This window comes from Lissotriton helveticus, chromosome 1_1 (genome assembly GCF_964261635.1).
Source record: "Lissotriton helveticus chromosome 1_1, aLisHel1.1, whole genome shotgun sequence".
Lineage (NCBI taxonomy): Eukaryota > Metazoa > Chordata > Amphibia > Caudata > Salamandridae > Lissotriton > Lissotriton helveticus.
In genome coordinates this window covers 2,084,636,631-2,084,662,218 of record NC_136057.1, presented here as the reverse complement: position 1 = coordinate 2,084,662,218, position 25,588 = coordinate 2,084,636,631, and the positions used below count along the sequence as shown (strand labels likewise).

General features: G+C 47.3%; 1 protein-coding gene across 1 annotated transcript in view; it reads right to left on the bottom strand.

Annotated features, from left to right (window-relative positions):
• Positions 1-25,588, bottom strand: part of MCOLN3 (mucolipin TRP cation channel 3) — a 486,326-nt gene that overhangs the window by 382,689 nt on the left and 78,049 nt on the right. Inside the window, exon 2 of the mRNA XM_078659269.1 lies at positions 8,391-8,620. Coding sequence (XP_078515395.1) covers positions 8,391-8,618 — 228 coding nt within the window. The 5' untranslated portion in view covers positions 8,619-8,620. The remainder of the gene's footprint in view (positions 1-8,390; positions 8,621-25,588) is intronic.

Genomic DNA, 25,588 nt, shown 5'->3' with positions numbered 1-25,588 from the left:
ACTAAGGAATGAAGGTCATCGCCGAATGGATGAGGAACAGCCGACTGAAGCTGAACTCGGACAAGATGGAGGTCCTCATCCTTGGATCCACCCCTTCAGCCTGGGACGACTCCTGGTGGCCGACCGCACTGGAAACAGCTTCAAAACCCACCAACCACGCATGCAACCTAGGGATCATCCTCGACTCCACCCTCTCCATGACTAAGCAGGTCAACGCCATCTCTTCCTCCTGCTTCAACACCCTCCGCATGCTCCGCAAGATGTTCAAGTGGATCCCCACCAAAACAAGAAAAACGGTCACCCAGGCCCTCGTCAGCAGCAGGCTGGACTACGGAAACGCACTCTATGCAGGAGCCTCGGCCAAACTCCTAAAACGGCTTCAACACATCCAGAAAGCCACTGCACGCCTGATCCTCGACATCCCCCGCCGCAGCCACATTACACCCCACCTGAGAGACCTGAACTGGCTCTCCGTCAACAAGAGGATCACCTTCAAGCTCCTCACCCACGCACACAAGGCACTCCACAACACTGGACAAGCGTACCTCAACAGACGTCTCAGCTTCTACACCTCCACCCGCCAACACCGTTCCGCAGACCTCGCCTTCGCCACAGTCCCCCGCATCCGAAGAGCGACCTCTGGCAGCAGATTGTTCTCCCACCTCGCCGCCAACTTAAGACCTGGAACACCATCCCTATCCACCTACGGCAGACCCAAGACCTGCTGACCTTCAGAAGATTTCTCAAGACCTGGCTCTTCGAGCAGTAGCAGCACTCCCCTCCCCCCAGCACCTGGAGACCCTCACGGGTAAGTAGTGCGCTTTACAAATGTTATGATTGATTGATTGATTGATTAATACTCAAGCGTGCATTTCTCCAGCTTTTCTCGATAGCGGAAGTGGTAATTGTAGAGAGGCAGTCTGTGTCTGAAGCCAGCACTGAATTAGTCGGGGCAGACAGGCAAAAAATCCTGTTTCAGATAGACTGTAAAGATGCCCGAATTGTAAACCTTCCTAACAGAGATTTAGCAAGGAGGAATATCCATCCTATTTCCATAGCTGCCAAAGTTTCAGATTGCTATGTGTGACATTTTCACAATTTCAGTATAATTATGAGTGACATTCAAAGACTATGAGTGACACTTTACCACAGCAAGCAAAATCAAGCAGTTCCCCGAAGGAACTCTTTCAAGCGGTGTCATCGCTGGCAGCTCCTAAATCTGCAGCAGTGCCCCCTAGTCAGGAATTATGTGAGGACCTGGCTAAATTTTTCCAGAACAAAGTGGAGACGATTTTCAACTCCCTGGATGACCAAGTAAAGGTCAACTCCCCAGAGGTTAATCTAGGAAGTACAGAGACCAATAGGCAAGATATCAGGCTAATAAACTTCCCCCCGATAAGCGAGGAGGAGGTCAGGAAACGGCTCCAGAGGCTAAAATTAGGCTCTCCTTGTGACCCAAGTCCAGCCACTATAGCTAAATTAGGTGCATTGCCGATAGCCAGTGTGCTCACCCCTCTATTTAACAACATGCTGGAAAGTGGGGAGTTCCCATCCTGCTGGAAACAGGCATCCTGCCCCTCTTAAAAAAACCAAACCTCGATGTGGCCGATTTGAACAACTATCGGCCTATTGCCAGGCTCCCACTGTCCGCTAAGATCATAGAGGGAATAATGAATACTCAGCTGAGTATTTTCTAGGGGGCCGGGCAACATCTGGATCCATCGCAGCATGGATTCAGGGCGGGCCACAGCACAGAATCGGCCCTGATTAAGTCGGCAGCAGACATCAGAACAGTGACGGATGCGGGAGGGAGAGCCGTCCTGATCCTGTTGGACCTGTCCGCGGCCTTTGATACGGTCCACCACAGGTTATTGGTGGACTGTTTAGAGGCCTGTGGGATTCAGGGTAAAGCTCTTAAGATATTGCAGGCTTTCCTTTCCGGTAGGAGCCAGGTGGTGGCCCTAGGAAATCTAGAGTCGGACCCGTTTGTGCTCCCCTGTGGGGTTCCTCAGGGGTCGTCCCTGAGTCCGACTCTTTTTAACGCATACGTTTCCACTCTGGACCCTGTTATTAGATCATTTGGCTTTAACCTAACATCATATGCGGACGATACGCAGATTATGGTCTCACTGCTACCCGGGGGAGAGGAAGGCACGGCCAACATGTTCAAAGACTGCATGCGTGCGGTCAGCAGCTGGATGGCAGGGAACTGCCTAAAGCTGAACTCATCTAAGACAGAAGTTCTCCTGTTTGGGGCCAGAGAGAATTTCTGGACCCCAAGGTGGTGGTCGGAGGAAATGGGTGTCTCTCCCTCCCCAGTTGCTAAGGTCAAAAACCTTGGGATCCTGATGGATGATACACTGTCATTCAGACCTCAAGTAAATGCGCTGTCCTCAGCTACCCACTACGCTCTGAAAACAGTACGCAAAGTCTTGCCTTTTCTCCCAGATGAATGCAGGAAGACAGTGGTGACGGGACTGATTATGTCACGCCTGGATTACTGCAACAGCTTGCTGCTTAATGCTCAACAAGGGCTGCTTAACAAACTTCAAATCCTGCAGAATGCAGCGGCCCGCCTGATCACGGCCACACCGAAATTTGCCTCGGTTGCCCAGGATCTGGTGAATTTACACTGGCTACCTGTGCGCAAAAGAATTATATTTAAAGCGCTTTGTGTAGTATTTAAGGCACTCAAAGGAGTAGGCCCTTATTGTATGACACAGCTTTTCCAGTGGTATATACCAGCAAGATCACTTAGATCAGCCGACCAGGGGATAATTGTGGTCCCAAGAGTCAGGAAAGCACGTTGGGGGGGAAGGAGTTTCTCCCTGGGATCAGCGAAAGCCTGGAATGCCTGGCCAAAGATCCTCAGACTGGCACCGGATCTGATGTCCTTTCGGAGGGCCTTGAAAACATGGCTCTTTAAACAATACGTTTCAGGTCAAGCTAGGAGCGGTCAGTCAGCGCCAGGACACCGTCTGGTAACAGGGCGCTTAAAAAATGTGAAAAATAAATAAATAAATAAACAATGAAGACGAGGGAAACATAAATATCAGAAATTACACTCAGTTGAGCAACAAGAAATGCTAAGATCATCTTAAAACAGCTGCAAATCACCATAAATGTGAGGGCGCTAACCAACTTGACACACAGAGAGTCTGTCCAGACTCTCCACGTGGGATCTGACTGTCTCAAGACCGAGTCAGTTTGTTGTGACTACTAATTTTCATAATTTATTAGCAGGCTGAGACAGCAGAAATCCAGCATGTGAGAGAGTCCCCCCCCTCAACCCCCCCAAAAAACCATGGGAATCTCTGCTGCCTCAACCTGCTAATAAATTATGATAATTACTAGTCAAGACAAGACGTCAGAAGAGGTTGCAGCACCGGTTACGTGTCAGGAGGATAAACAGGTATGGGGGACACAGGATAGGGTTCTTACCAAACAGCAAAGGCTGTTGTCCGACAGGCAGTCCAGGGCACAAGTCCTAAAAACAGAAGTGGGGGGACTCACCTAGTTAGGCAGTAGGCAAGTGACATCACGGCGCACAGCATTACAACGCGTGACATCACGGTGCATGACATTACACGTGGCATCACAGAAATTGACATCACAGGGAGTGGCATCACAAGCCATACTTTTAATATGTAGGTGTGATGTAAGGCACTCTGACACAGCTTTGGGATGAGTAGTGATATACAAGAAAAAATAGTGGTACTTAAATTATTTCAACACCTCATCAGGGGTAGTAATAGCTATATAAATTACATTTAGTGTTATCTGAATACTGGGAGAGACCAACACATCTGACATTCTTACAGTGCATGCATATCTAGTAAACAGAGCCTGAACAAGGTGAAAAGCTGCCTCTCTTAAGTATTTGTGAAGTGCAAAGTTGCTTCTAGGTGTGAGGCTCCTGTCTGCTCCCAGCCAGGAGACTCAAACAAAAGGAGGCCTGATGAGTCCTCAAATTCGGCCTTTGTTATAGGCCCAGCAGGAGTCTAAACTAAGAAAGCCCTTTTCCCACCTGCACATTGTTGCTTGTTGCAGATGGAAGGCAGACTACATGCAGGCGCTGCTGAAAGTGTCCCAGTGTTTGTAAATTACACCGGGACTAGTTCAGCACATTATTTAGTGGGGCCAACTTCTTGGCAGGGTGGGCGGCGTTCACCCTTTGAAAAGAGTGGGTGGACGCCGTCTGAGGCAGTCCATTATCCAGTAGAACTGGTCCAACACCCAGGCAGGAAGGTCCAGTAGCAGCTGGGGTGCGGGTCTTGGACCCCCCTCCCCCACAGGTGCTAACTCCATTTGGGGTCTCTTGGTGCTGCCAATAAACGCAACAGCCCATTCGAGGGGTTTACGTTTGTGATTATTGTATCCTCCCCGCCACACAGTCCAGCTTTGTAAGAACATCCACAATGCTACAAGGATGTGTTTTCTGACTATGGAGTAATGCCAAGTAACTCGGACCCCTTACAAATTTGGGATCTGTGACAACCTGGAGATTCTGTCATTCGAGGTCTAGCTGCCCACCCTTAGACACGCAACCCCGAACACCAAATAAAAACCTCAGTTTTACTTATCGTGACCAATACAACAAATTACTTATTTAGGTCACATGAAAACTGCGAAGGTGTCATAATTTTTAAAGAAAGTAATATAATACAATCATAACATCCTGGTGGTCATTTCATTGAGAGAAAGGACTGCAATGGTAGAAAGTGAACGAGGAATAACTCCTTGGAAACTTTGGCAGAAGTTGTGTTATCCTGTTTTAGAGCATTTCTTAGTTGAAAGGCACTGATCGGAAAAGGAGTTCTACAGTCTTTTCTTTATTAGTTGCAAAAAGAGAATGGCGATTATAATGGCAACAATTTGCAGAACTGTGGGCAAGCAAGTGTAATGCATAGCAGACCCCTCCAACACTGCCATCCTCTCTGCTCTGGGCACGGCGCCTCCCGCTGCTCTTGCGTGTGCTCCTCGGCTCTGGTCTACTACATAACTTACGCCTGCTCCGCCGCCCACAGGATGACTTATTGTTCAGTCACAGGCGGCAAATGGACAATGTTACGAAGGCCAAGATGGCCCAGTATACCACAACATACTAGAGCCCCTGACAGAGTGGAGCAAACAGACGGGCATTACTCTGCAAGAACTTTAAAGTGCTTGGAAGCACATCTTTCAACAGTAGCGCTGGAAGAGGCCACAAAGGGGGTAACTGCTCTACGGCAAACGTTTAAGAAAAGGCACATGGATGTTTTGTGAGGTTGTTTTATATGATTGATAGTTGACTCCGGTCCTTACAGGATGACAGGTGAAGCGCTGAGATTCTTATGAGACAGATGTATAGCACTGGCAGCTAACAACAATGTGACCTACTTGGGTGGTGAGAGGGCCGAAGAGTGCAATACAACCACTAGGACATCTCTAGCTAGGCTGGCAATAGGACCCCCGTACTATTAGAAATTACCAGAAAATATACAACGGTTTATTACAAGGTTTTTGCTTTTCCAATAGGAAAGGCAGGGAATGGTAACAATAACTGTGTTTTTGCATAGCGCTTCACACTCCACTTCAGATGTTTCTAAGCTCTATATAGATGTGCTTTATTACCCAATTTAATAGCACAAGATTTACCGGCCCAAGGTGGACGGTACCAGAGTTGACCTTGCTGATACCCGAACACAGATTTAAAGGAAGGTGGATCAAGCAATGCAGTTTTTTTTTCTTAAACAACAAAATCAACACTATTAAAGGTCAGTCTCGTAGAAGAAAGGCAAAAGACCGACATTTGACTATAGGCAGGCACTCTTGCTGTAGGATAGAAGTCCAGTTGGCTGTGCCCACTTTAATGTTGTGCCAGCCGCAGCTAGGTGAGGTGACTGTCTTCTACCCTGATTCCTGCATCTATCCTTATTCTAAGGGGAGGCATGTTTCAAGGGATCTATATTTGTTTGTGCACGCCTTTACCTTTAGTTGTGAAATCTTACTGAGCCTCACCTGACCTCGAAGGATGGATAAGAGTCTTCCCGGGGTCTGGAGAGTGACTGTGGCCCCACAAGCCATGACGAGGAGTCTCCAGCAGACTGGTATGACCGGTCACAGCATGGCATCGTGATGAGGCACAGGCGGCGGTGCGATCAGTGGTGGGCTTCAAAACCAATGTTCCAGCATAACTTCTGCCCACTCACGCCACCCCCTTAATGACCTAGGTTCGGACTCAGGCAGGAAATTGACAAAGTTGCAAATGCCGCGAGGTACTGCAGCCAGTGAGAGCACAGCTGAGGCACCCTGGCCGGAGCGAACGAATCCACCTCCTGGCAGATGAGGATACACCGGAGCAAAACAGTGCAGTAGGTGCTCTGCACAGAGTAGTACAGTCTGTAACACACTGTGGGCTGCCAGAGCAGTGCGCGCCTGCAGTCCGAACCATGCTTTGTTCAATGAGCGTCAATAGGGGTGCTCCCATCTTGTTCTATCAGCAACTCCAGGAGGTGCTATAAATGCATGATGTCTCATTTTAGCGGGGTGATGCGGATCACCACACCAAAATGTGTTAGTCTAACGCCTGATGCGTGATACTTGGAGGGCTGTATTTCTTCTTGATACTTCTTTCTATGTATGATGCATTCTGCAGCATACGTATAAAGAGAAACATGTCTCTAAGGAATATTTTTTTAATGAATGAATGGAGCCCTTCCTTCACAAAACATACTTGCCAGTAACGCAGTGCGAGACTAGGATCCAGATGTACCTTTAGCCTTTTGCGACCAGTAAAATGCATTTTACCATGTACACACAGAAGGCCAAATGCAACTCTGTAACTTGATATCGGATCACATTTTGCTTTTGTGATTCGGTTTTATGAAGGGGTGTGTTTAAGGCATCCCTTCTTAATACTGAATAGCCCTGGTATGTATGAATGTTTTGCAACCGGGAATGCGGTCGCAGAACATTCGCAGTTACCACCAACTTCAAGTTGGTGATAATCCAGGTGTAAATGCCGCTTTGTGAATGTCTCCCGTTTTCCTTTAAGAAAAATAGGCGGCATACCAAAAAAATGTTTTACTTTATTTAAAAAGCAATCACATACATAGAGGTCTGCTGACCCCAACTGGCCACCATCCCTGTGATTGTAGCCATTCACAATGGGCCGCCAACTGCGACCTTTCTCATGAATATTGATGAGGCAGGTCCATTTGCGACCCACTGCGAATCGCTAACAGTGTCAAACACACTGTTGTACATCGCAGTTTGCGATTTCTTGATAGCTAATTGCTCAAATTTGATATTAGGAAATCGCAAACATGCGATTTCGTACATCTGGCCACAGGAATGCTTCATATCTTAGTAGATATGAAATATTTCTGCTCTCTCTGTTCCAGGGCAGTGCAGCAATTTGCTTTGCTACGTTGCATGACTTTTCGGTAAATCTGGGCCAGTGTGTGGCAGAATTCATTTGTCTTGGTCTGCCCATCAGACTGAAGTTATTTAAATATTTTACTTGAGACTATTCAAGGACTTTTTTCATTAGCGCCTCTTGCATTTTGACCAGAAATGTTGTACATAGGATAAGTAAAGAATGATACGTATGTAGTTACATAGACTTGTATATATGATTCATTAATACTAACTTATTTACTATAAGGCTTACAGAAATGAAGAAAGCCACGAGCTCAAACGTGGACACATATTTGCAAGATGTAACAATTGAGGCAATTTATAATGCTACCTGAATGCTCGTTAATCCCATGCAACATATATGTATAAGTAAAAAGCAAGAATTATGATTGGATTGCTTGCTCTCGAAATATGCAAAAAAAAATTGCAGCACGAAATTGACGGTTTTTGCTAAACTATTTTGTAACTTTAAATACAATCTCTCTGAGGCATCATTTAGTAAAGCATGTTAATGCGTGCGAATATAAAAGTTAAATAATGGAGAATCAGTGTAAAACCCTTATAGACAACATTATAGGCAACATGAAAGCAAATAAGGGCCAGATTCCTAAAACAAAAGTGAGATAAGTGCTCCTGCACTTATATCTCCTGGGGCAGATTTACAACTTTCAAGAATTCGCGCAAGTTTACAGAAAAGGGTGGGGAAACTGTACTCTGAATAACATTTGTGAACTCCATTTTCAAATAGGCAAATATACATGATATATTTACCTATGTGAAATGTTTCTGAGAGATTGCAAATTCATTTTCTGTGCACATCATTTCCCCCACCCTGCAGGGGAAGAGATTGGAGAGGAGTTGATCATGAAACCCTCAAAGTTGTGAGTTTGTAGGTGTGCAAGACAAGGTATTCTAACCATGCAACTTCCGCGGTATGCACTGGAGAAAAGTACCCTAGGATTAAACAAGCCTTAAACAAGATGACTTACTTGGATGGTGACCACTGCTATTTTTAGGATCTGTATGCCAAGTTTCCAAGGCTTTCGCCCACGAGTCCGGAATTTTTCACAGGGGTTCATGAAAAAAAAATAAAGTTTTCTTCTCATTTTATCGCCTGCAAGCAAATCCTGGGGCATGGAAGAGCAGTGGTTGCAGCCGTACACGCTGTCATCATTATGAACGGACCCGTTATTCACCACCAGTTCGGGATTGTCCATTTCTGGTGAGAGGAAGCATGAAAAACAGACAATTAGTAACTTAATACTTTCACCTGTGAAACAGCGTAGCTGTCCCCAATCAGATCACAATACAACTTACCTTGTAATGTTATTTATTTATGTATTTGGTGGACAATTTTGACAACTATGCAATGCATGATAGGATAAGCCGATACATGGAGAATGGTTTTGAAAGTGGAACAAGACAAGGAAGGCACACAGGCTCTCCTTGGTAGCCAGTGGACTGCTGACAGTGCTTCTGATTGTTGGGAGGCCAGCTTGCGAGTGCAGGGCGCTTTTCTACAAGAGGGAGGTAAAGCTATGAGACAAAAGACAGGTGGACACGTGACAATTATAAATGTCAGCTAGGGATTATGGGTGGATCTGACCTGCATGATTTAGAAGAAAAAACTGAAAAACATGTAGACACTTCTTATGGCAAGGTATGACATGTTGCTTCTCCTGTTCTAGTTTCTTTCTCCTTCTCAAATATTTTTTTTTTCTCTTTGCGTACTGTCCTGTGCATTGTGATGCATCAGGTTTTGTCCTCATTTGTCAGTGGATCCTTTGGTGTATCATTAAAATCACCAGTCCGTTGAGCAGGACTTGTGTGGTATTGTAGGCCAAAAAACGTCCATTGAAAAAAGAAGCACGAATCCTACACATCAGAATTCTCCTGGCGTGACTTGGCTCTAACCAATATATCCCTGATGTACCTTGTGCCTTTTCTATTAGTTGTGCATTTTTCCACATACAATTCTAAATTGGAATTTATGCTGTGCTTCTAACTCAATCTATGCTCTAGGCAGTTTTGCTTAGTGTTTGGCTTGGTTTGTGGTTTATGTAATTACACTTATTCCATGTGAAGACCCCTAACATTCCTTGGTGAAGTCAGCAGAATACAATACTGTTAAATAAATCAAATAAAACGAAGACCACAATGGCGTTGTAGTCTAATAAGTGAGAGAGAGTGTAATTTATTTCAGTCTCAGATTCCATTTTCCATGCGGGTCTCCATTTTAGAATAGTATTTTAGGGAGCTACTCTGCTACTGTTTATTTCCTGAATCTCCCTTAAAGCATTGAAGCGTTAACATTTTCTTGGAAATGTGGAGGCAGCAGCAGGGGATATAAATTGTTAGTATTTCCAGTGTTTTTTTATTTATTATTTTTTTTTCTTTTTCAAAAACCTTTATTAGAGTAAGCATAGAAAAGTACAAGAATGGGCCTACAACCTCACGGGCTGGCCGCTAATAATAATGCACAAGGCGTGAATTAAAAATATACACCCGTGGTCAGGCACAAATCGAGCTCAAAGCATTACTTCCCACATATCTCAGAGCATTTTGAATTTTATTTTTATACATAAAGAAAAACAAACACTAAAAAGGCGAATGCACGGTAAGGAAGGTCAGCCCAAAGGACGGAGGGGATGGTCCACGACCAGGAGAACATACTCAGAGCCCGGAGGCTCCAACGAGGTCGGGGGGGGGGGAGGGGAGCAGAGGGGAGAACCGGAAATGTAAAAAAACAGTACGAAAGGGTTCCGGGAACGCCCGCCTAGGGAGACAGGACAACCTCGGCAGTGCCCACAAGGGGAGGAGTACAGATATCCCCACGATATTCATTCCACTGACCCCAAATTTTCGTCCACGCCCTGGGTCTGCCCCTGGCCACATAAACAGTCTTCTCACGAAACATGGACCAGTCCATGTTGTCCTCCCACTTCGAGACCTCAGGGGGCCTGGAGGAGCCCCAGAGTTGCGCAACATCCCGTTTTGCAATCATGTAACCCAGGGTAGCCCATCTGGTCTGGGCCACAGAATAGTCGGTGGGTTCCCACACATTCAGCAGACATCGTCGAGGCTCCGGCCGCAGGGCCACGCCAGTCACAGCAGTCATCACCTCAAGCACAGCAGTCCAGTAAGCCGCCACAGCCGGGCACTCCCAAAGAATATGTAAAAAGGTAGCACTCAACCCACAACCACGCTTACATAGCCCATCCAAGGAAAAGCCCATCGCCACCAGACGCGGACCCATGACATACACTCGATGAAGGATCTTAAGTTGAACCAAACGGAGACGGGCAGGAATGGCAACCTCTTTGGGAGAAGAGAGTGCCGATTGCCAATCCTCATCGTCCAGTTCCAACCCATCGCCGACCCAAGCCTCCCGAAGTCGGACCAATAAGTCCGCCCGATTATTGATCAGCTTTTTATAGATCAGGGAAATAGTGCTATCAGGAAGATGCCCATCAAGGACACGGTCTTCGAGGGGGGAAGACTCAGGCGGGGCCTCTCCAGGAGCCAAAACCGAGACGAGGGTGTGCCGGACCTGCAGATAGCGAAAAAATTCCCTACCATTCAAACCATATTCCGCCTGGAGGGCCTGGAAGGACTTCACACTACCCTTCGAGCACACATCACCCACCTTACAAATCCCAATCATATCCCAGCGGTCGAAACCCTTGGTAGACCAGAGACAGCCCAAACGTTCCGAGGCATAAAGCGGCGTCGCCAGCGTTAGGCGATCCTCCCATCCCAAACTCACATTCGCGGCTCGCCACACAGTTACTGCAGTCCTGGACGGGCCCACAAGATGGCGCCCGGCCGAGCGAGAATAAAGCGCTCTATTAAAGTCCCCACCCGGAAGCTGGAGTCTATCCATCTCGAATGCAGGATTCCGACCCGGTGAAAACATAACGTGATTAATAGCAGACAACTGGGAAGCCCAGTAATATCGCTTGATATCGGGGAGCGCCATGCCCCCGTCATATCAAGGGATGGTGAGTTTCGCGAGTGCAATACGTGGACGCCCATCCCAAATCAATTGCCTTTGAAGACTCTCGACCTCTCGGAAATAGGTCTTGGGGATAGCGTCATAAGAGTTCTGCAGCGCATAAAGGAACCGCGGTAAAGACATCATTTTAAACAGGGCCGCCCTTCCCAGAGGAGACAAAGGAAGCTTACGCCAACGGGCCACGTCCAATCGCAATCTAAGCAACGGGGGGAGGAGATTACGCTCAAAGCGTAGCGACGCGTCCAACGTAATAAAAATCCCTAAGTATTTGAAGCCAGACTGGACCACCTGGATAGGAAGTCTGCTCGGCAATGGGGGCAATACACCCGAAAGAACATACACGCAGGACTTGGCCCAGTTAATAACAAGACCTGAGTTGGCACCAAAGGACGCAAGAACGTCAAATAAAACAGAGAGAGATTTACGCGGGGAGGTGAGATATAAAAGAATATCGTCCGCATAAAGCGAGACGCGGTCCTCAAAGTCCGGAGACCAGCGAATCCCCTTGAGTGAAGGTTCCCACTGAAGCCAAGCAGCCAACGGTTCCAGGGCGAGTGCAAACAGCAACGGGGACAAGGGGCATCCCTGACGTGTACCTCTACCAAGGGCGAAAGGAGCCGAAACCCTACCATTCACCACCACTTGGGCCAGAGGTTCCGTGTACAGTAACTTGATCCAACTAATAAACTCAGGCCCGAAACCAAATTTCTCAAGAGCCGCCCAGAGATAAGGCCACTCCACCGTGTCGAAAGCCATGGAGGCATCCAACGATGCCAAAATGGCCGGCTCCGTCAGAAGCCCCGCCCTCGCAATCGCGCCGTGAAGACGACGTAGGTTCAGAGCCGTATTGCGATGCGGGATAAATCCGGATTGATCCGGATGGACCAGGCCACTAATGACCGTCAGGAAACGGGACGCCAGGAGTTTCGCCAATACCTTGGGTTCAACATTTAGCAGGGATATGGGCCTATAGGAGGAACAAAGATCTCGCGGTTTACCATCCTTGGGGATGACAACTATCGTGGCCAGTCGCTGATCATAAGGGAGAATACCCCGTTCCCGGGACTCCAGAAACATGGCGCGAAGATATGGAGCCACCCTGTCGGGACGCAACTTGTACAGTTCAATTGGCAACCCGTTCGGGCCCAATGCTTTGCCCGAACGGAGTGAACGGATGGCAGTAGCTATCTCATCAACAGTAAAGGGAGAGTCCAAAGCCACACGGTCTAAATCTGAAACACCGGGCAGAGCTATATCACGCAAAAGAAGGCGAGAGTCAGCCACATCTCTCACAGACACAGGGGTATACACCACACGGAAGTACTCGGCAAAACGGTCAACTATTCCAATCGGGTCCGACACTCTCTCACCACTCGCAGACTGAATCACGGGCACCACACGATTAGCTCTCTCCTTCTTATCCAGCCATGCCAGCAACTTACCCGCTTTGTCACCCACATCATACAAACGTCCCTGTTGCTCTCGAAACATCACTTTAGCAGCATCCGTGACCATGGACTTATAGGCAAATTGTTTAAGACCCAGGGCATGGAGTTTCTCAGACGTGACACCCGATTCCAAAGCTTCCTCCAATGCAGAAATCTCCCCCTCAAGATCCACCACCTCTTTATTCCTCGCCCTCTTAGCATCAACAATAAGGGAGAGGGCCTGCCCACGAATCACCGTCTTAAAGGCCTCCCATAGGGACACCGCCGAGGAAACCGACCCCTCGTTATCTATAAAATACGCGTCCAAAGACTTAAGCAAAAGGCTGCGGGTCTCGGGGGAGGTAAGGTACCACGGATTGATAGGAGCCACCCGGCCCACTGCCTCCACCCCAACCTCAAAACGAAGCCAGAGCGGAGAGTGGTCAGAGATACCCCTGGGCAGGTGCACAATCTCACGCACCGCTGGCGACTGAGCCGCAGGCATAAGGAAATAATCCAGCCTAGACAGACTCCCATGGGCCCCAGAATGAAAGGTGTACTGAAGCTGAGTAGGATGCAAAAGCCTCCAGCAATCCACCAAGCCAAAGGTATCCAAAAATCCACCCAACCACTGCTGAGCCGCAGGAGTATCCCTAGGGGGGTGGCGATCGTGGAGACCGGAGAACACCGAATTAAAATCACCAGCCAGAAAGAGAGTACTATCAGGGAGGTCCAGCAAGACTCGGCCCAAATCTGAAAAGGTAGAAGTCTGTAAGCCGGGGGGCACATAAACAGTGAATAAGGAGAGGGCACGGCCCTCATATCTACCCAGAAGGACAGCATACCGCCCCAGGTCATCCTGAATCACCTCATCAATAGCCAGGGGGAGGGAAGCCCGAACAAGGATACCCACACCCCTAGAACCCGAGGTGAACCCCGAATGCACTACAAGGCGATAGCCCCACCTATTCATTGCATGACAGACATTGCCTATCAAATGAGTCTCCTGTAGGAAAACAATGTCAGGAGATAAACGTCGTATACATTTCAGCACCACACTCCGTTTGATACGATCTCCCAGACCGTTAACGTTCCACGAAACAAATCTCAACCCCCTACCCCCCATCCCACCCGACAAAGCCAAAACCCCCCACCGATGAGCATGACCACAGAAACATGTTCAAATACAGGATAAAGTCGCCTTGTAAACAGAACAAACAAACAACGAACTTCCCAACCACCCTCCCCCAAAACAACAAGAGAACACCCCCCACCCTGCACCCCTGCAAAAAGCTAAAGAGCCACCCCAACCTGCAGTGTGCCTGTCGCCGAAGAACCCCTATTCTACACAAAGACCCCGGAGGAGGAAAGGCTCCGTCCCACCCGCCCCCCGATCAGACCAACGACGAGAAAAAGAACATAAATCAAACACATAAGCAATAGAGGAATATAGGCATACACCCCTGGAGTAATTATTCAAGACAAGGCACTAGGCAGAGACGGAATGTTCAGCTCTCTACACCACCTTCAGCACCGCCCGGGTGGGCAACTGACTCAGTCTCAGGAGGTCGGTTAGGCAGGGAGTCTAGCCAGTCATTCACAGCATCCGGCCGATCAAAGAAGAAAGTTCGGTCATTATACTCGACCCGCAGCCTGGTCGGAAAGAGCATAGCGTAACGCATCCCCAAGTCCCTGAGACGCTTCTTAGCACCACGAAATCCCATCCGCTGCTTCTGGACCTGTTGGGAAAAGTCCGGATAAAAGTTCACCGTGGCATTCTCAAAGGCCACCGGGCCCTTCACCCGCGAAGCCTGCAGGATAGCGTCCCGATCTCTATAGTGGAAAAGCTTCGCGACAATAGGTCTCGGCGGGGCGCCTGGTTTACCCTGGCCCCCCGGAACACGATGTGCGCGCTCCACTGCAAAGAATTTAGTAAGGCCAGATGGAGAAAGGTGGTTCTGGATCAGGTCCTCAACCAGGAGATCAACCGAGTGGGGTTCTGGATTCTCCGGCACACCAACCACGCGAACATTACAGCGACGTGCCCTGTTCTCAAAATCCTCCAAGCGCCGGGTCATGAAATCGTTCACCCTACGGAGATTGCCAACCTCCGTCTGTATCTCAGAGACGTCTGCCGTGAGGCTGGATGATTTGATATCCAACGACTTCACATTTTCGTTCGTCTTGGAGAGATCGGCTCGAATCAGATTTACCTCAATCGCCACAGTGTCAAGTTTGTGGGCCAAGGTTTCGTACTGTTGGCCTATGGATTCCCTCATGCCAGAAATGGCGCCCATGATGTCCTGCAAGGAGAGCTCCGTCGACGCATCCAAGACGTGGGCAGACGCAGCGGGACCGGGCAGGGCGGCTCCGGGGGACCCCTTAGAGTGGGTATAACGATCCATAACATTAGATTGGACCGGACCTCCGCGCAGAGGTGTCTTCGTCTTGCGCGTCTCTCGGTCCCCTCTGCCCGCCATTTTGTAGATGCGTCACAAGGAGATTCACCAGGATCAACGGACAGGGCCCCAGAAACGGAGGCCCCGGGACCAAAGGTCTGCAAGAGGGGTACCACCAGGATAGAGGCAGCCAATTAGGAGAATAGTCCAACCAAAGGCTCAACAGCCGACGCGTGTCCTGGCACCAGCTCTGACCCGACCCTCTCACCAATGTCCCAGTCTGAGGCAGAATCGAAACCGAAACTTAAGAAGGGGACCCACAAGGGCAATCCCCCTGCCGTTGTTGTTCAACTCCAAGACGGCCACCGAACCTCACCCAGTCCCGGGCGCACCTCAAGGGTGGAGCCCAAAAGTTCAATTCGCCATATCTCAGGCACCCGGTGGCCAAATCAGTTTCCGAAAGGGTCCAGGTAGATCAGCCCAACGTCCTCTATACAAATCCTCGCAAAAAATCAGGATTCATGCAGGATATTATGCCGGGAGCGGCGGGGGTCCGGGGAGCGCTGTGCTCACGCGGCCATCTCGGATGCCCGCCAAGCTCCTCCTCAGTATTTCCAGTGTTGATGGCATCTCTTCTATGAGATGACTTTTAGTTCGATTTAGAAGAGTGTAGAACAAGCAGGGAGTCAACTTTATGTCTGGGCTGCAGTACACTAAAGGCAGGTTCATATCTTTAAGTATTTGTTTTGAGTTTTCGGACTAGGGTGTGACATCTTGGTAACAGGCACAGGTTGTGCCATCTATTTGCCTCCAAGAGCCTTGAGGAACACCTTGGCTCCAATTCTTAGTCTGGAGAGGCAGATAAGTAGCTGAAGGAGGTTGTGTTTCACTTGGAACCACTGACTGAACTGCCGTCCGTTAAGCAGTTCCAGAGCTCTTCTCTTTGAAGCACTGGTATGTTGTCTCCAGCTTTGTGCTGCCTGTAGGAATTTCTGGACTCCCTGCCTTGGACCTGAGGGAACCCCCGATACTCTAAAACGCACAAGGCCATTTAAATATCTTGTTCATTTGCTGCTATTCTGATGCACTGGCAACCACAACATCTGTAGTCCCCCACTGACAAACCCTTAAGCAAGTGGACTCCTTGGCCCGAGGCACTGGACACTGCCTCCATCGCCCTTGAAGTGAATATTGTAGTTTTCCAGGCTTGAGTAGGCTCCTCAGGAGAGTTTGGCAGGTTCATGGACATGAGACCTGAGAGATCTCATGTTAGGTGTACTAAAACCTCATAAAAACTCCTACACTAGCATTCAAAGTTCAAATCCTTGCTGCACAACCAGAAAAGGTGCATTTCCTTTTGAAGATTATCAAGGTGGACTGTTACCCCTTCGGAGCATATCCTTTACAAGACTGTGAAATCAGCTACTGTTTTTGTTGCTGATCCTAGGGGAAGGACTTGTGGCGTCTCCCTCTAAAGACTGAAACTCGTGAGCGCACTGTTGCCTTCCTCGCTATTGAAGCAAATGGTCATCAGCCCGTGAGCCTTGCTCTGCTCACATAAACTTGTGCTGGTGGTCACAAGCATACCCTTAGGCTACACTGGCTATAGACTCAAATGTAAATAGAAACGACATTGCTTAGCATTTAAACACAATATCTTTTGAAGTCAGATCTCTGTGAGTTTTAGTTTTCTTTGTCTCTCACTGTTTTGTTTTCTGTGTATTACTGTATATTTCGTTTTACAAAGTAAAGCACTGACTAAGGGATAGCCTTACTTGGTAGTATTGTTGTGTTTATTATGTTCTACTTTCTTAAACCTCCACCACCTTCAGAGGAGGGGTTAATAATAATAAATAAAACCTACCTTTCTACCACCCGGGTCCCACGTCTTCACTGCTCCTGCTCTCCTGCCTCCGGCAGGAACAGAAAGCAGGCAGCCTCCCTCTCCTCCCCTAAGCTCATCACAATGCTCCAGTGGAGCGTTGTTATTGGTCAGGCAGCCGCCCAGCGAGGGGATGTAGGGGGTGGCATGTTTTCCATGTAGGCTGAAATGTAGCCTGAATGGAGAAGTGCAGAGTGCGCACAACTGGGTTGGGCGGCCCGAGAGGGCCGACCAAACAGTATAAGGGCACTCAGGAGTGGGCAAACCACTCCTGCCCTGCCCCAGCAGTTCCGCCCACCTGCCCAACCACAATACGCAAAGAAACATAAAATGGTAATAACCAAAAGTTATCATCATTTTATGTTTTGGCTTTCTCACATTGCAAGAAAGCAGTGGGGCGACGCTCCCCTGCCCTATTGGAGGAGCCACCCCTGAATGAACGTCAAGTGCTCAAAGAAAGTATCCAGTGAGTTAACTTGGGGTCCAATAGCACTGTAGCCCCTGGCCACAAGTTGTAAACAGCTCTAGCTGTTAGAGTTGGAATTCAATAATCTCTGATGACAGGAACAAAGTCTTAATCCCCCTACATGTCATGGGGCTTTTGTTAACGAAGTTTGGGTGTAGGAATACACACTCCATTAACACTTAACTTAGTGTTTGAATGACAGCAGAGCACCATCTCAGTGCTTTGAACTTTACAACATCAGACAATGAGGGGCATGAAAAATCCAGGGAGAATTGCGAGGGATTCCTTTACCTTTGAGTGGGTTTCAGAATTAGTATTATTGACAATTTTCCATCATTGACCGAAATATGTCCACAAATAAATGCTTGGTTTCGAAAATAGGGGACTGATTGTTTAGCAGTAAGGTACTTGCCTGAGGATGTATTTATGTCTGCACATTGGTTTGTTTATTTGGTCTACTAAATGTACACCTTGGTATTAGAATAACAAAATCTCCAAGTGGTACATAGGCTTCTTATGAATATGCTTGAATATTTTGACTTTACCATTTCTTTCAAATGAATAATAATGTCAAGAGTCCCTTGTCACCCAGCCACTAAGTGGCTGTCTCAATGGACTTGTCCTACGATCAGCCCTTTATTCTAAATACCACTCACTGTCACATTACAATCCTTGTTCCACTTTAAACCTACCATTCTGATATTCATGTAGTTCTTTCCCTCATCGATTCATGCCAAGATGTCATCCTGAGTGGGACCATGGTGTTCTACAGTTATCAGATCCCTGCAGATTCACTGGCACTTACAGAAAGGCTTTCCTGACATTTCCCTGCTTCTACTCCGATCTGTACTTGCAGAATCCAGCACACATAGAAAAAGCAAAAACAAGGAGAAATAAAAGTATTTCTCCTTGTTGCACCAATCTAGCACCTCCTTTTGCATGGCGTTAGTTTTTGGCGCTGCCTCAGATTTACAGTCTGGGTCCGAGTGAAAAAGCTATAGGTGTTGCAGTGGAACGCTCACAGCAACACCCATTGCACAAACCTTTCATGCAGATACCTGCAAATACCTGCATGAAAGGGTACCATATTTACAAAGCGTCATAAAGCCGCAAAAAGTGGCTTAACACCACTGTTGGACTTGGCCCTTTTTGCAGGTTCACCCCTAAACTTTTTGCATTTCTCCCAGCCTTTTTCTCTGTGTGGTGTGAGTGGTTTTAGGCCTCTGGGCACTATTGCACTGTGGTCCAGTGTAAAGTGCGCGCGCTCTGTGTTACATTTAGTGAGAGTGGCCTGCCCTACCATAGGAATGCATGGGGGATTCCCTGCTCAGTGTGTGTCAGTGGTAATTCCTGTTATGAGAGGAGCAGTATGGTCAAGTCTGGTATGTATGAAATTGTGAGAATAAATGCAGCGCAATGGTGTGCGCAGAATCATTATGACTATGTGAGAAATGCCACTTTTAGAAGTTAGCATTTCTGTGTGCTATGTGTCTGCCTGCCTGATGTGAATTGCATGTCTGGTTTTGAAGGGACAGGGCAGGCTGAGCCAGATGTGGAGAGAATAGAGAGATCTGCAGTAGAAGTATGGGGAGGTGTGACCCTTTGATCTGAGATGGGATGTGTCTGGCAAGGTAAATGATGGCTCCACCTCCCACTGTGCGTCTGATGGCAGACCCCCTCTTCCTGGTGATATAAATATAGGAGCTGTGACCCCATGAAAGAGTTCTCTTCTAAGATGATGTGCTGTTCCTGATCCTGCTGGGGCATGCTGCTGGGGGGCCCAGGAGGACTGCCAGGAGGGCTTGCCTCCTTGGGCCCTGCATTTCCCCCTGATTGCTGAGAACTTTTGCTTTGGAGCTACGGCTCCCTGCGCCCTGTGAGCGCTTATTGTTTTCCTCGTGAAGGGGAGAGCGGTGCTCGGAGTTCCCCAGGAGAAGAGGTAGAGCGTGGGCTTAACAGCGTGGCACTGCAGCCCCTTTAAGAGGGAATCTCGGTGAGAGGAATTCCCCCCTATGGACTAAAGCGCCGGGTGCCCACCCCGCTTATTTCGATATTCAAATAGTGGGTGCCCACCCCACATGGCTGCTTCATGTTTATTTCTTGAGGACAGGTGCCCACCCTGCGATGCTGCCCTGGGTGAAAAAATCACAGCTGCGGCCCGATAGGCCAAACAGGAAGTCAAGCAAACCTTGTTGGGACGTGGGCGGGTCCTGCAGTCAAACAGGAAGTTGCCTCAGGCCCCGAGGGGAAGAATGAGGAGTGCTGTGTGGTGAGAGGGGCTCCCGAAACCTGTGGGGAGCCCGGCGCCAGAGAGAGGAAGCGGAAGGCCTCCGGAGCCTCGGGGGTTCCACATGGAAGTCCCAGGTCCCAGGAGGGGGCCCGTGTGAAGAGAAGAGGCGGCCGAGGCCGCCGATGCCAGACAGGGATCCTGTGGTGAAGAGGGAGCCCCTCGTGCAGCAACAGAGACCGAGCAGCGCAGAGTCCCACCAAGAGCCCGGTGAGTAGGGCTTCTCCCTAGTTAGTACCGAGCGGAGCACAGCATGAGTTCTCGGTCCCTGAGCAGTCCCGCCGGGAAATGGGCCGCTCCTACAAGTGAGGGCCATTTCCTTTGCAGGGTCCCGGAGTGGGGCTCGGTGGCATTTCTGGGCACAGGTTTTTGGAGCCTATGAAGGCCTGTGCATGGGGTGCCCAGGCCCTTCTTTCCTTACCATCTGCGCTGCAATTAGAGCCAGCTGCAACATTTAGGCCACAGTTCCGTGGGGGCTCCCGATTGGAGCACATTGTCGATGCTCTTGCTCCTGCCACAGTTGCCCCGCTTGACAGTGGGTGACTGCAACGTTTTGCGGACATTTGTTCAGAGGGCACATTGAGTGCCCAGGCCCACGTTCCGCTTCACAGCTGCCCAGCAAGTAGTGGGCAGCTGCAATGTTTTAGGCCGTCATTCCTTTGGGGGCATTGTGTGAGATAAGAGTGAGAGGCACTCCTCTGCCCCAGCGCAGTTGCACACTATTTGGAGACTCTGCTGCAGTGGCAGCAGCCCTGACATTCTGGATACAGGGCAGTTGAGCCCCTTTGAGAAGTCCAGTTGGCCAGGGGGACTGTTAGGTTACTAGGGCGTCAGGCCCTAATGTGATTTATGTGGTGCTAGGAAATGTGATGCATATATTCTGAATTACGCACCCTGCTTTATGCCTCTAATGTGGTTTTATGATTAGGAGGTTGTGCATAACTGTGTTTATGCTTGAGTTATTCTATACTGTGATATATGCCTCTAAATATGGTGTGGGTAGGAGGTTATTTGCATACTGTGGGTTATGCTAGTGAGATTATTCCCTACTATGAGGTATACCCCTAATGTGAGTTATGCTTAGGAGGTTATGGTCTAATGCGTTTAGACTTATGAGTAAGATTGCATAATGTGTTTATGCTGGTGAGGTTGGTGCAGAATGTATTTCACGCCTAAAGGTGATACTGTGCATAATATGGTTTTTGTTACAGGATGATGCCGAGTCCAGTGTTTACCAGTAATTACTGGTTGTGTTCTACGTCTATTATATGTTCTACATTTACTATCTTTAATAAGTGATGGTTCTGATAGTGGCCCAAGTGGACCTGTCATGTGTATATAATCCCCTGTAAATATTTCCCAGTGCTAGTTGGCACAGTGTATATTGTGTGATTACTATTCTAATGTGTGTTATGATATAACAAAGGCTATTTTTAATATAACCTTATGTGGAGTTCCTTTTGTGGTGTGCCTAGTATGTTGTTGCTGTATGGGTTGCGCAAATGCTTTACACATGGCCTTCGGGATAAGCCTGACTGCTCGTGCCAAGCTACCAAGGGGGTGAGCAGGGGTTATCTTTGGTGTGTAACTCCCTTGCCCTGACTAGAGTGGTGGTTTCTGGCTGGCTTAGTTGCAAGCCCTAGCCAACCAGAAATCCCATTTCTAACAACCACTTTATAGATATAGAGAAGGGCATTGCGCCTCCGGAACTTTGGTAAAAGTGACATTCCGTTGGCGCAATCCTGTTGTACATATGGCCCCTTGTTTCGTGTGCATATCTACTTTTCCAAGTTTCCTATGTCTATTTTGCTTACATAGGTTTGGTCTTTCTGCTATTTCTGTACACTAACATGTTTGCTCCTTTTCCTCTTTCTCTGACTCTAGCCCTCCATTTAATGAGCACTATTCTTGTATTCTTTCCCTTTTGTCTGGTTCCCTGTTTTCCAAGTTTGGTCCCACTTTCCTCGCACCCCTATGTTTGTTTTCTGTTCCTTTGTTCCATTCCCTTTCTTTTCTATTGGGTTTGTTCTAGAGGCATTCTAGAAACATCTGCAGAAAATGACAGATGCCAAGCTTAAAGTTCTTTTGCTCTATTTTTTTTTATTTTTATTTTTTATAAAGCGCACAGATGCCGCAGCCAAGTGGAAGAATGGATTCTCGAGGGGGTCTGCAGTGTTTCCATTGGCGAGCCTTGGTTGTCTCCACCAGTGAAATCCTTTGACCTTGCAGCCAATTCACCACTGGGCAGCCAGCTCATATTAATTTCCCCTCCACCTAATTGAGGCCAGGGCAATAATTACAGAGTTTACCAGCATGGGACAGACCACTCGGCAAACTGCTCTGCCTTTAGTGCATCCCCCGCACTGAAGGCAAAGAGATCCCCACCAGACATACCTGGATCTGCAGTTATGGCAGGCAGTTCTTTGCCTGGGGATGGGAGGCCAGAGACTTTGCAGCTTTGGTAAGCTGCCCAAAAGGGACCCGTTCTTAGTATTATAAGTGAGTTACAATGCGTTCTGGGGCCTGGTGCCTCATGCACGCAGCCTCACTATACCTCTCCTCCTCAATAGGGTTTCTGGGCATCACCTAGGACTGTGAGAATAACTCATATGTGTCTCACTATGATCTCTGTTAGATATGGATGAGTCATTTCGCCCGAAGAATACACAATAGTCTATCATTCGTCTATCATTCTTGTGCTTCGTACTCTAATATTGTTTCCTATTATTTTTATTGTTCCTTCACTGCATATGTTTTTTGTCTGCTTCATTATATAAAACTTATGGTCATTCAAGATGTGATGGAGATGTATGAGCACAAGAAATTCATTTGATACCAATAACTGGAGATCCACAAATTATATAACGTTAGTTGTGTGCCATATTGGGGGTACGCTTGGGCCTGAAGAGATTATAGATCGAATAAGACTACAGGTCAACAGAGAGCTACTTGTGTACATGATTTTCAAATACTTCACAAGGCGGGTTGGCACAAAGCAAACGTTCTCAGACTGGGGCATCTTTAGTACAAAGATTATATTCTGGAGTGAAACTCAAATGGCAAAAACAAAATCGGATATATAAACTATTAATAAACATTTCAATAGCTGATCACTATGCCAAGAAAATAGCTTCCTCTCCCAGTCTTCCCACCAATTATTTCTCAACGCTATCTGTTATATGATCTCTCAAACTACTATGTGAGTTAGAAAAACTGAAAGGTGCCCAATTTGCAGGCTGATTCCAGTCTAAAATCAAGGGGCCTGATTCACAGAACTAACTTAAGACAAAATCCTAAACTTACTACCATTTTGGTATTTACAGAAGACACTTACTCCTAACCCTGGGCGTAGTGGGGCTCCGCGGAGCTACGCGGATTGGGCGAGAAGATACGTCCACTCCCGCACTCCGCGTAGCCCCACTACGCACCTCCCTCCCGCTCTCCCCTACATACATTATTTAAGCAACTACCCTGAATAAAACAATTTTAAAGCACTTACCTTGTCCGGGGCTCGTCCGGGGCTCCCTCTTTGAATAGCGTCCTTTACTGGATACCAATGCGCATGCGCGGGCGGCCGCGCATGCGCATTTGTTTCCAGGAAAGGACGCTATTCAAAGAGGGAGCCCCGGACGAGCCCTGGACAAGGTAAGTGCTTTAAAATTGTTTTATTCAGGGTAGTTGCTTAAATAATGTATCTAGGGGAGGGCGGGAGGGAGGCGCGTGGCGGCCGACTCGGCTACGCACACGGAGTGGGCGTAGTGTTGCCGGCTACGCTGTCTACGCAAAATGCGTAGAAGGCAACACTACGCCTACTCCGTGGGTGTAGCCGAATCGGACGTCCAGGGTTAAACAGAAGTCACTTACTCATTTCGGTATTCACAAAAGTCAGGAGTCCTAACTTTAGGATTCCTAAATGCCTTCTGTGAATACCGAAAGATTTAAAGTTAGGATTTTTCTCAGTGTAGGAGCAGTAAAGTTAGGACTCCTAACTTTAGGACTCCTGAATGCCTTCTGTGAATACCGAAAGTCTTAAAGTTAGGATTTTTTTCCTAAACAGAGACATTGGGAGTTGGTTTAGATTTAAGAACAAGCAGGGAGATTAAATATATTTTTACACCTTGAATGTATTTTAGTAAATATCACTACATGTTAATTTAAGGTTACTAAATGTTGCCAGTGAACAACATACTGCCCTAGCCCATGCATGGTAAATATAATCACGCTGGGACATCACATGTCTGGAATGGGCTATAAAATGAACGCTTGTCAACACTGCGGCTACTGTTCAGCGTATTGCCAAGTTTTAGTTTGAACTCTTTATCACTCTGCTCAAAACCCCCATTTTATTATCTAGTAAAGATAGTGAGATAGAAGAAACGGAGTATTCAGCAGTTTTATTTGTGAAATAGGCTAGCCTTTATGTTCTTTATTTAGAAATGGTTTCAAATACGTTTTTTCTCATCCTATGTGAAATATAAATGCAAAACTTGGAAGGTTGTATAATAACACACTGCTGGGCATGAAGATGATTTGAGACTGAAGGCTTTGAACATTGCAGAATTTTCATGAGGTCATTAAAACTATTGATTATCCAAATACCTCTCATACCATGTGTTCTTTTCTCTTTTTTCTACCTCCTTTATTTAATTTTGTTTTTATTAAGAATGTTTCTACCTTGTAGTTTCCAAGGCATTTAAATACAAATAATTGCTACAATGTCTAATTTCAAATGTATGGATGGTTTCAGACTGATAGGGACTGTTTGCATATATGATGGTTGACGCATTCTTTTGTGACCCCGTCAGTACCATACTTATTCCTGTTTTTATAATACATGTCAAAAATATTGTTAATTCAATTCTCTGTTTATGTTTGACTGCAACAATAGATGTATGCATACTGTTTCGAGATGCTATACTATAAGCCAGGAGAGGCCAGTGCAGGTAAGAGCAAGGGGGTGGTGGGGCGGGTAACGATGATGAGGAAAAATTATTTTCCCTTGTAGTCGTCTGATGAGCCACCCGCCCCACCGTCCTACAGCTCTTACCTGCACATGCCGCTCCTGCTCTTAAAAAATAAAATTGAAAAAGTTCATTTTTGTTTTTGAAATGCATCTTATTCTCCTTCAAGGAAAACGGGCTATATTTTTCAAAAAAACATTGTTTTCTTAAAAAAGCAAACACAGACATTGGGGTCTACTGTTCCGAGCATGCCACCACCCTGTGTTATTGCTCATTCTCAATGGGTCTCAAAGTGCGACCTGCCGCACGAATATTGATGAGGCAGGTCATTTGCGACCCCATTGGGGATCCCAAAATGTGTCTGAGACACATTAGTACATTTGCTTGTGCAACTCACAATTTGCGATTTGCTAAAGGAAATGGTCATACATGTGGCCCAAGAATCTAAAAATAAAGGAGTAGTTTTCAAACCACATTTCGTGATATGTTACAAATCCCCAAATTCATGTTACAGTTTCACCTTTCACGTACCAAGAAAACTGCTTCTACTCTCACTGTATAGTTCAAAACATGTCAATATTTCAAGGGAGGAATCATAAGGTCATATTTTCTCCTCAACAACCCATTGCCGAAATCACTTTTATGAGGTGTGAGGAAGAGAACATAATAGTAAGTTATAGTGGTTGCTCTCTTCTCTAGCAATGGTGTACCATAGGCTGCTTGCACCAATGCACAAACCCTTGCAGGGGT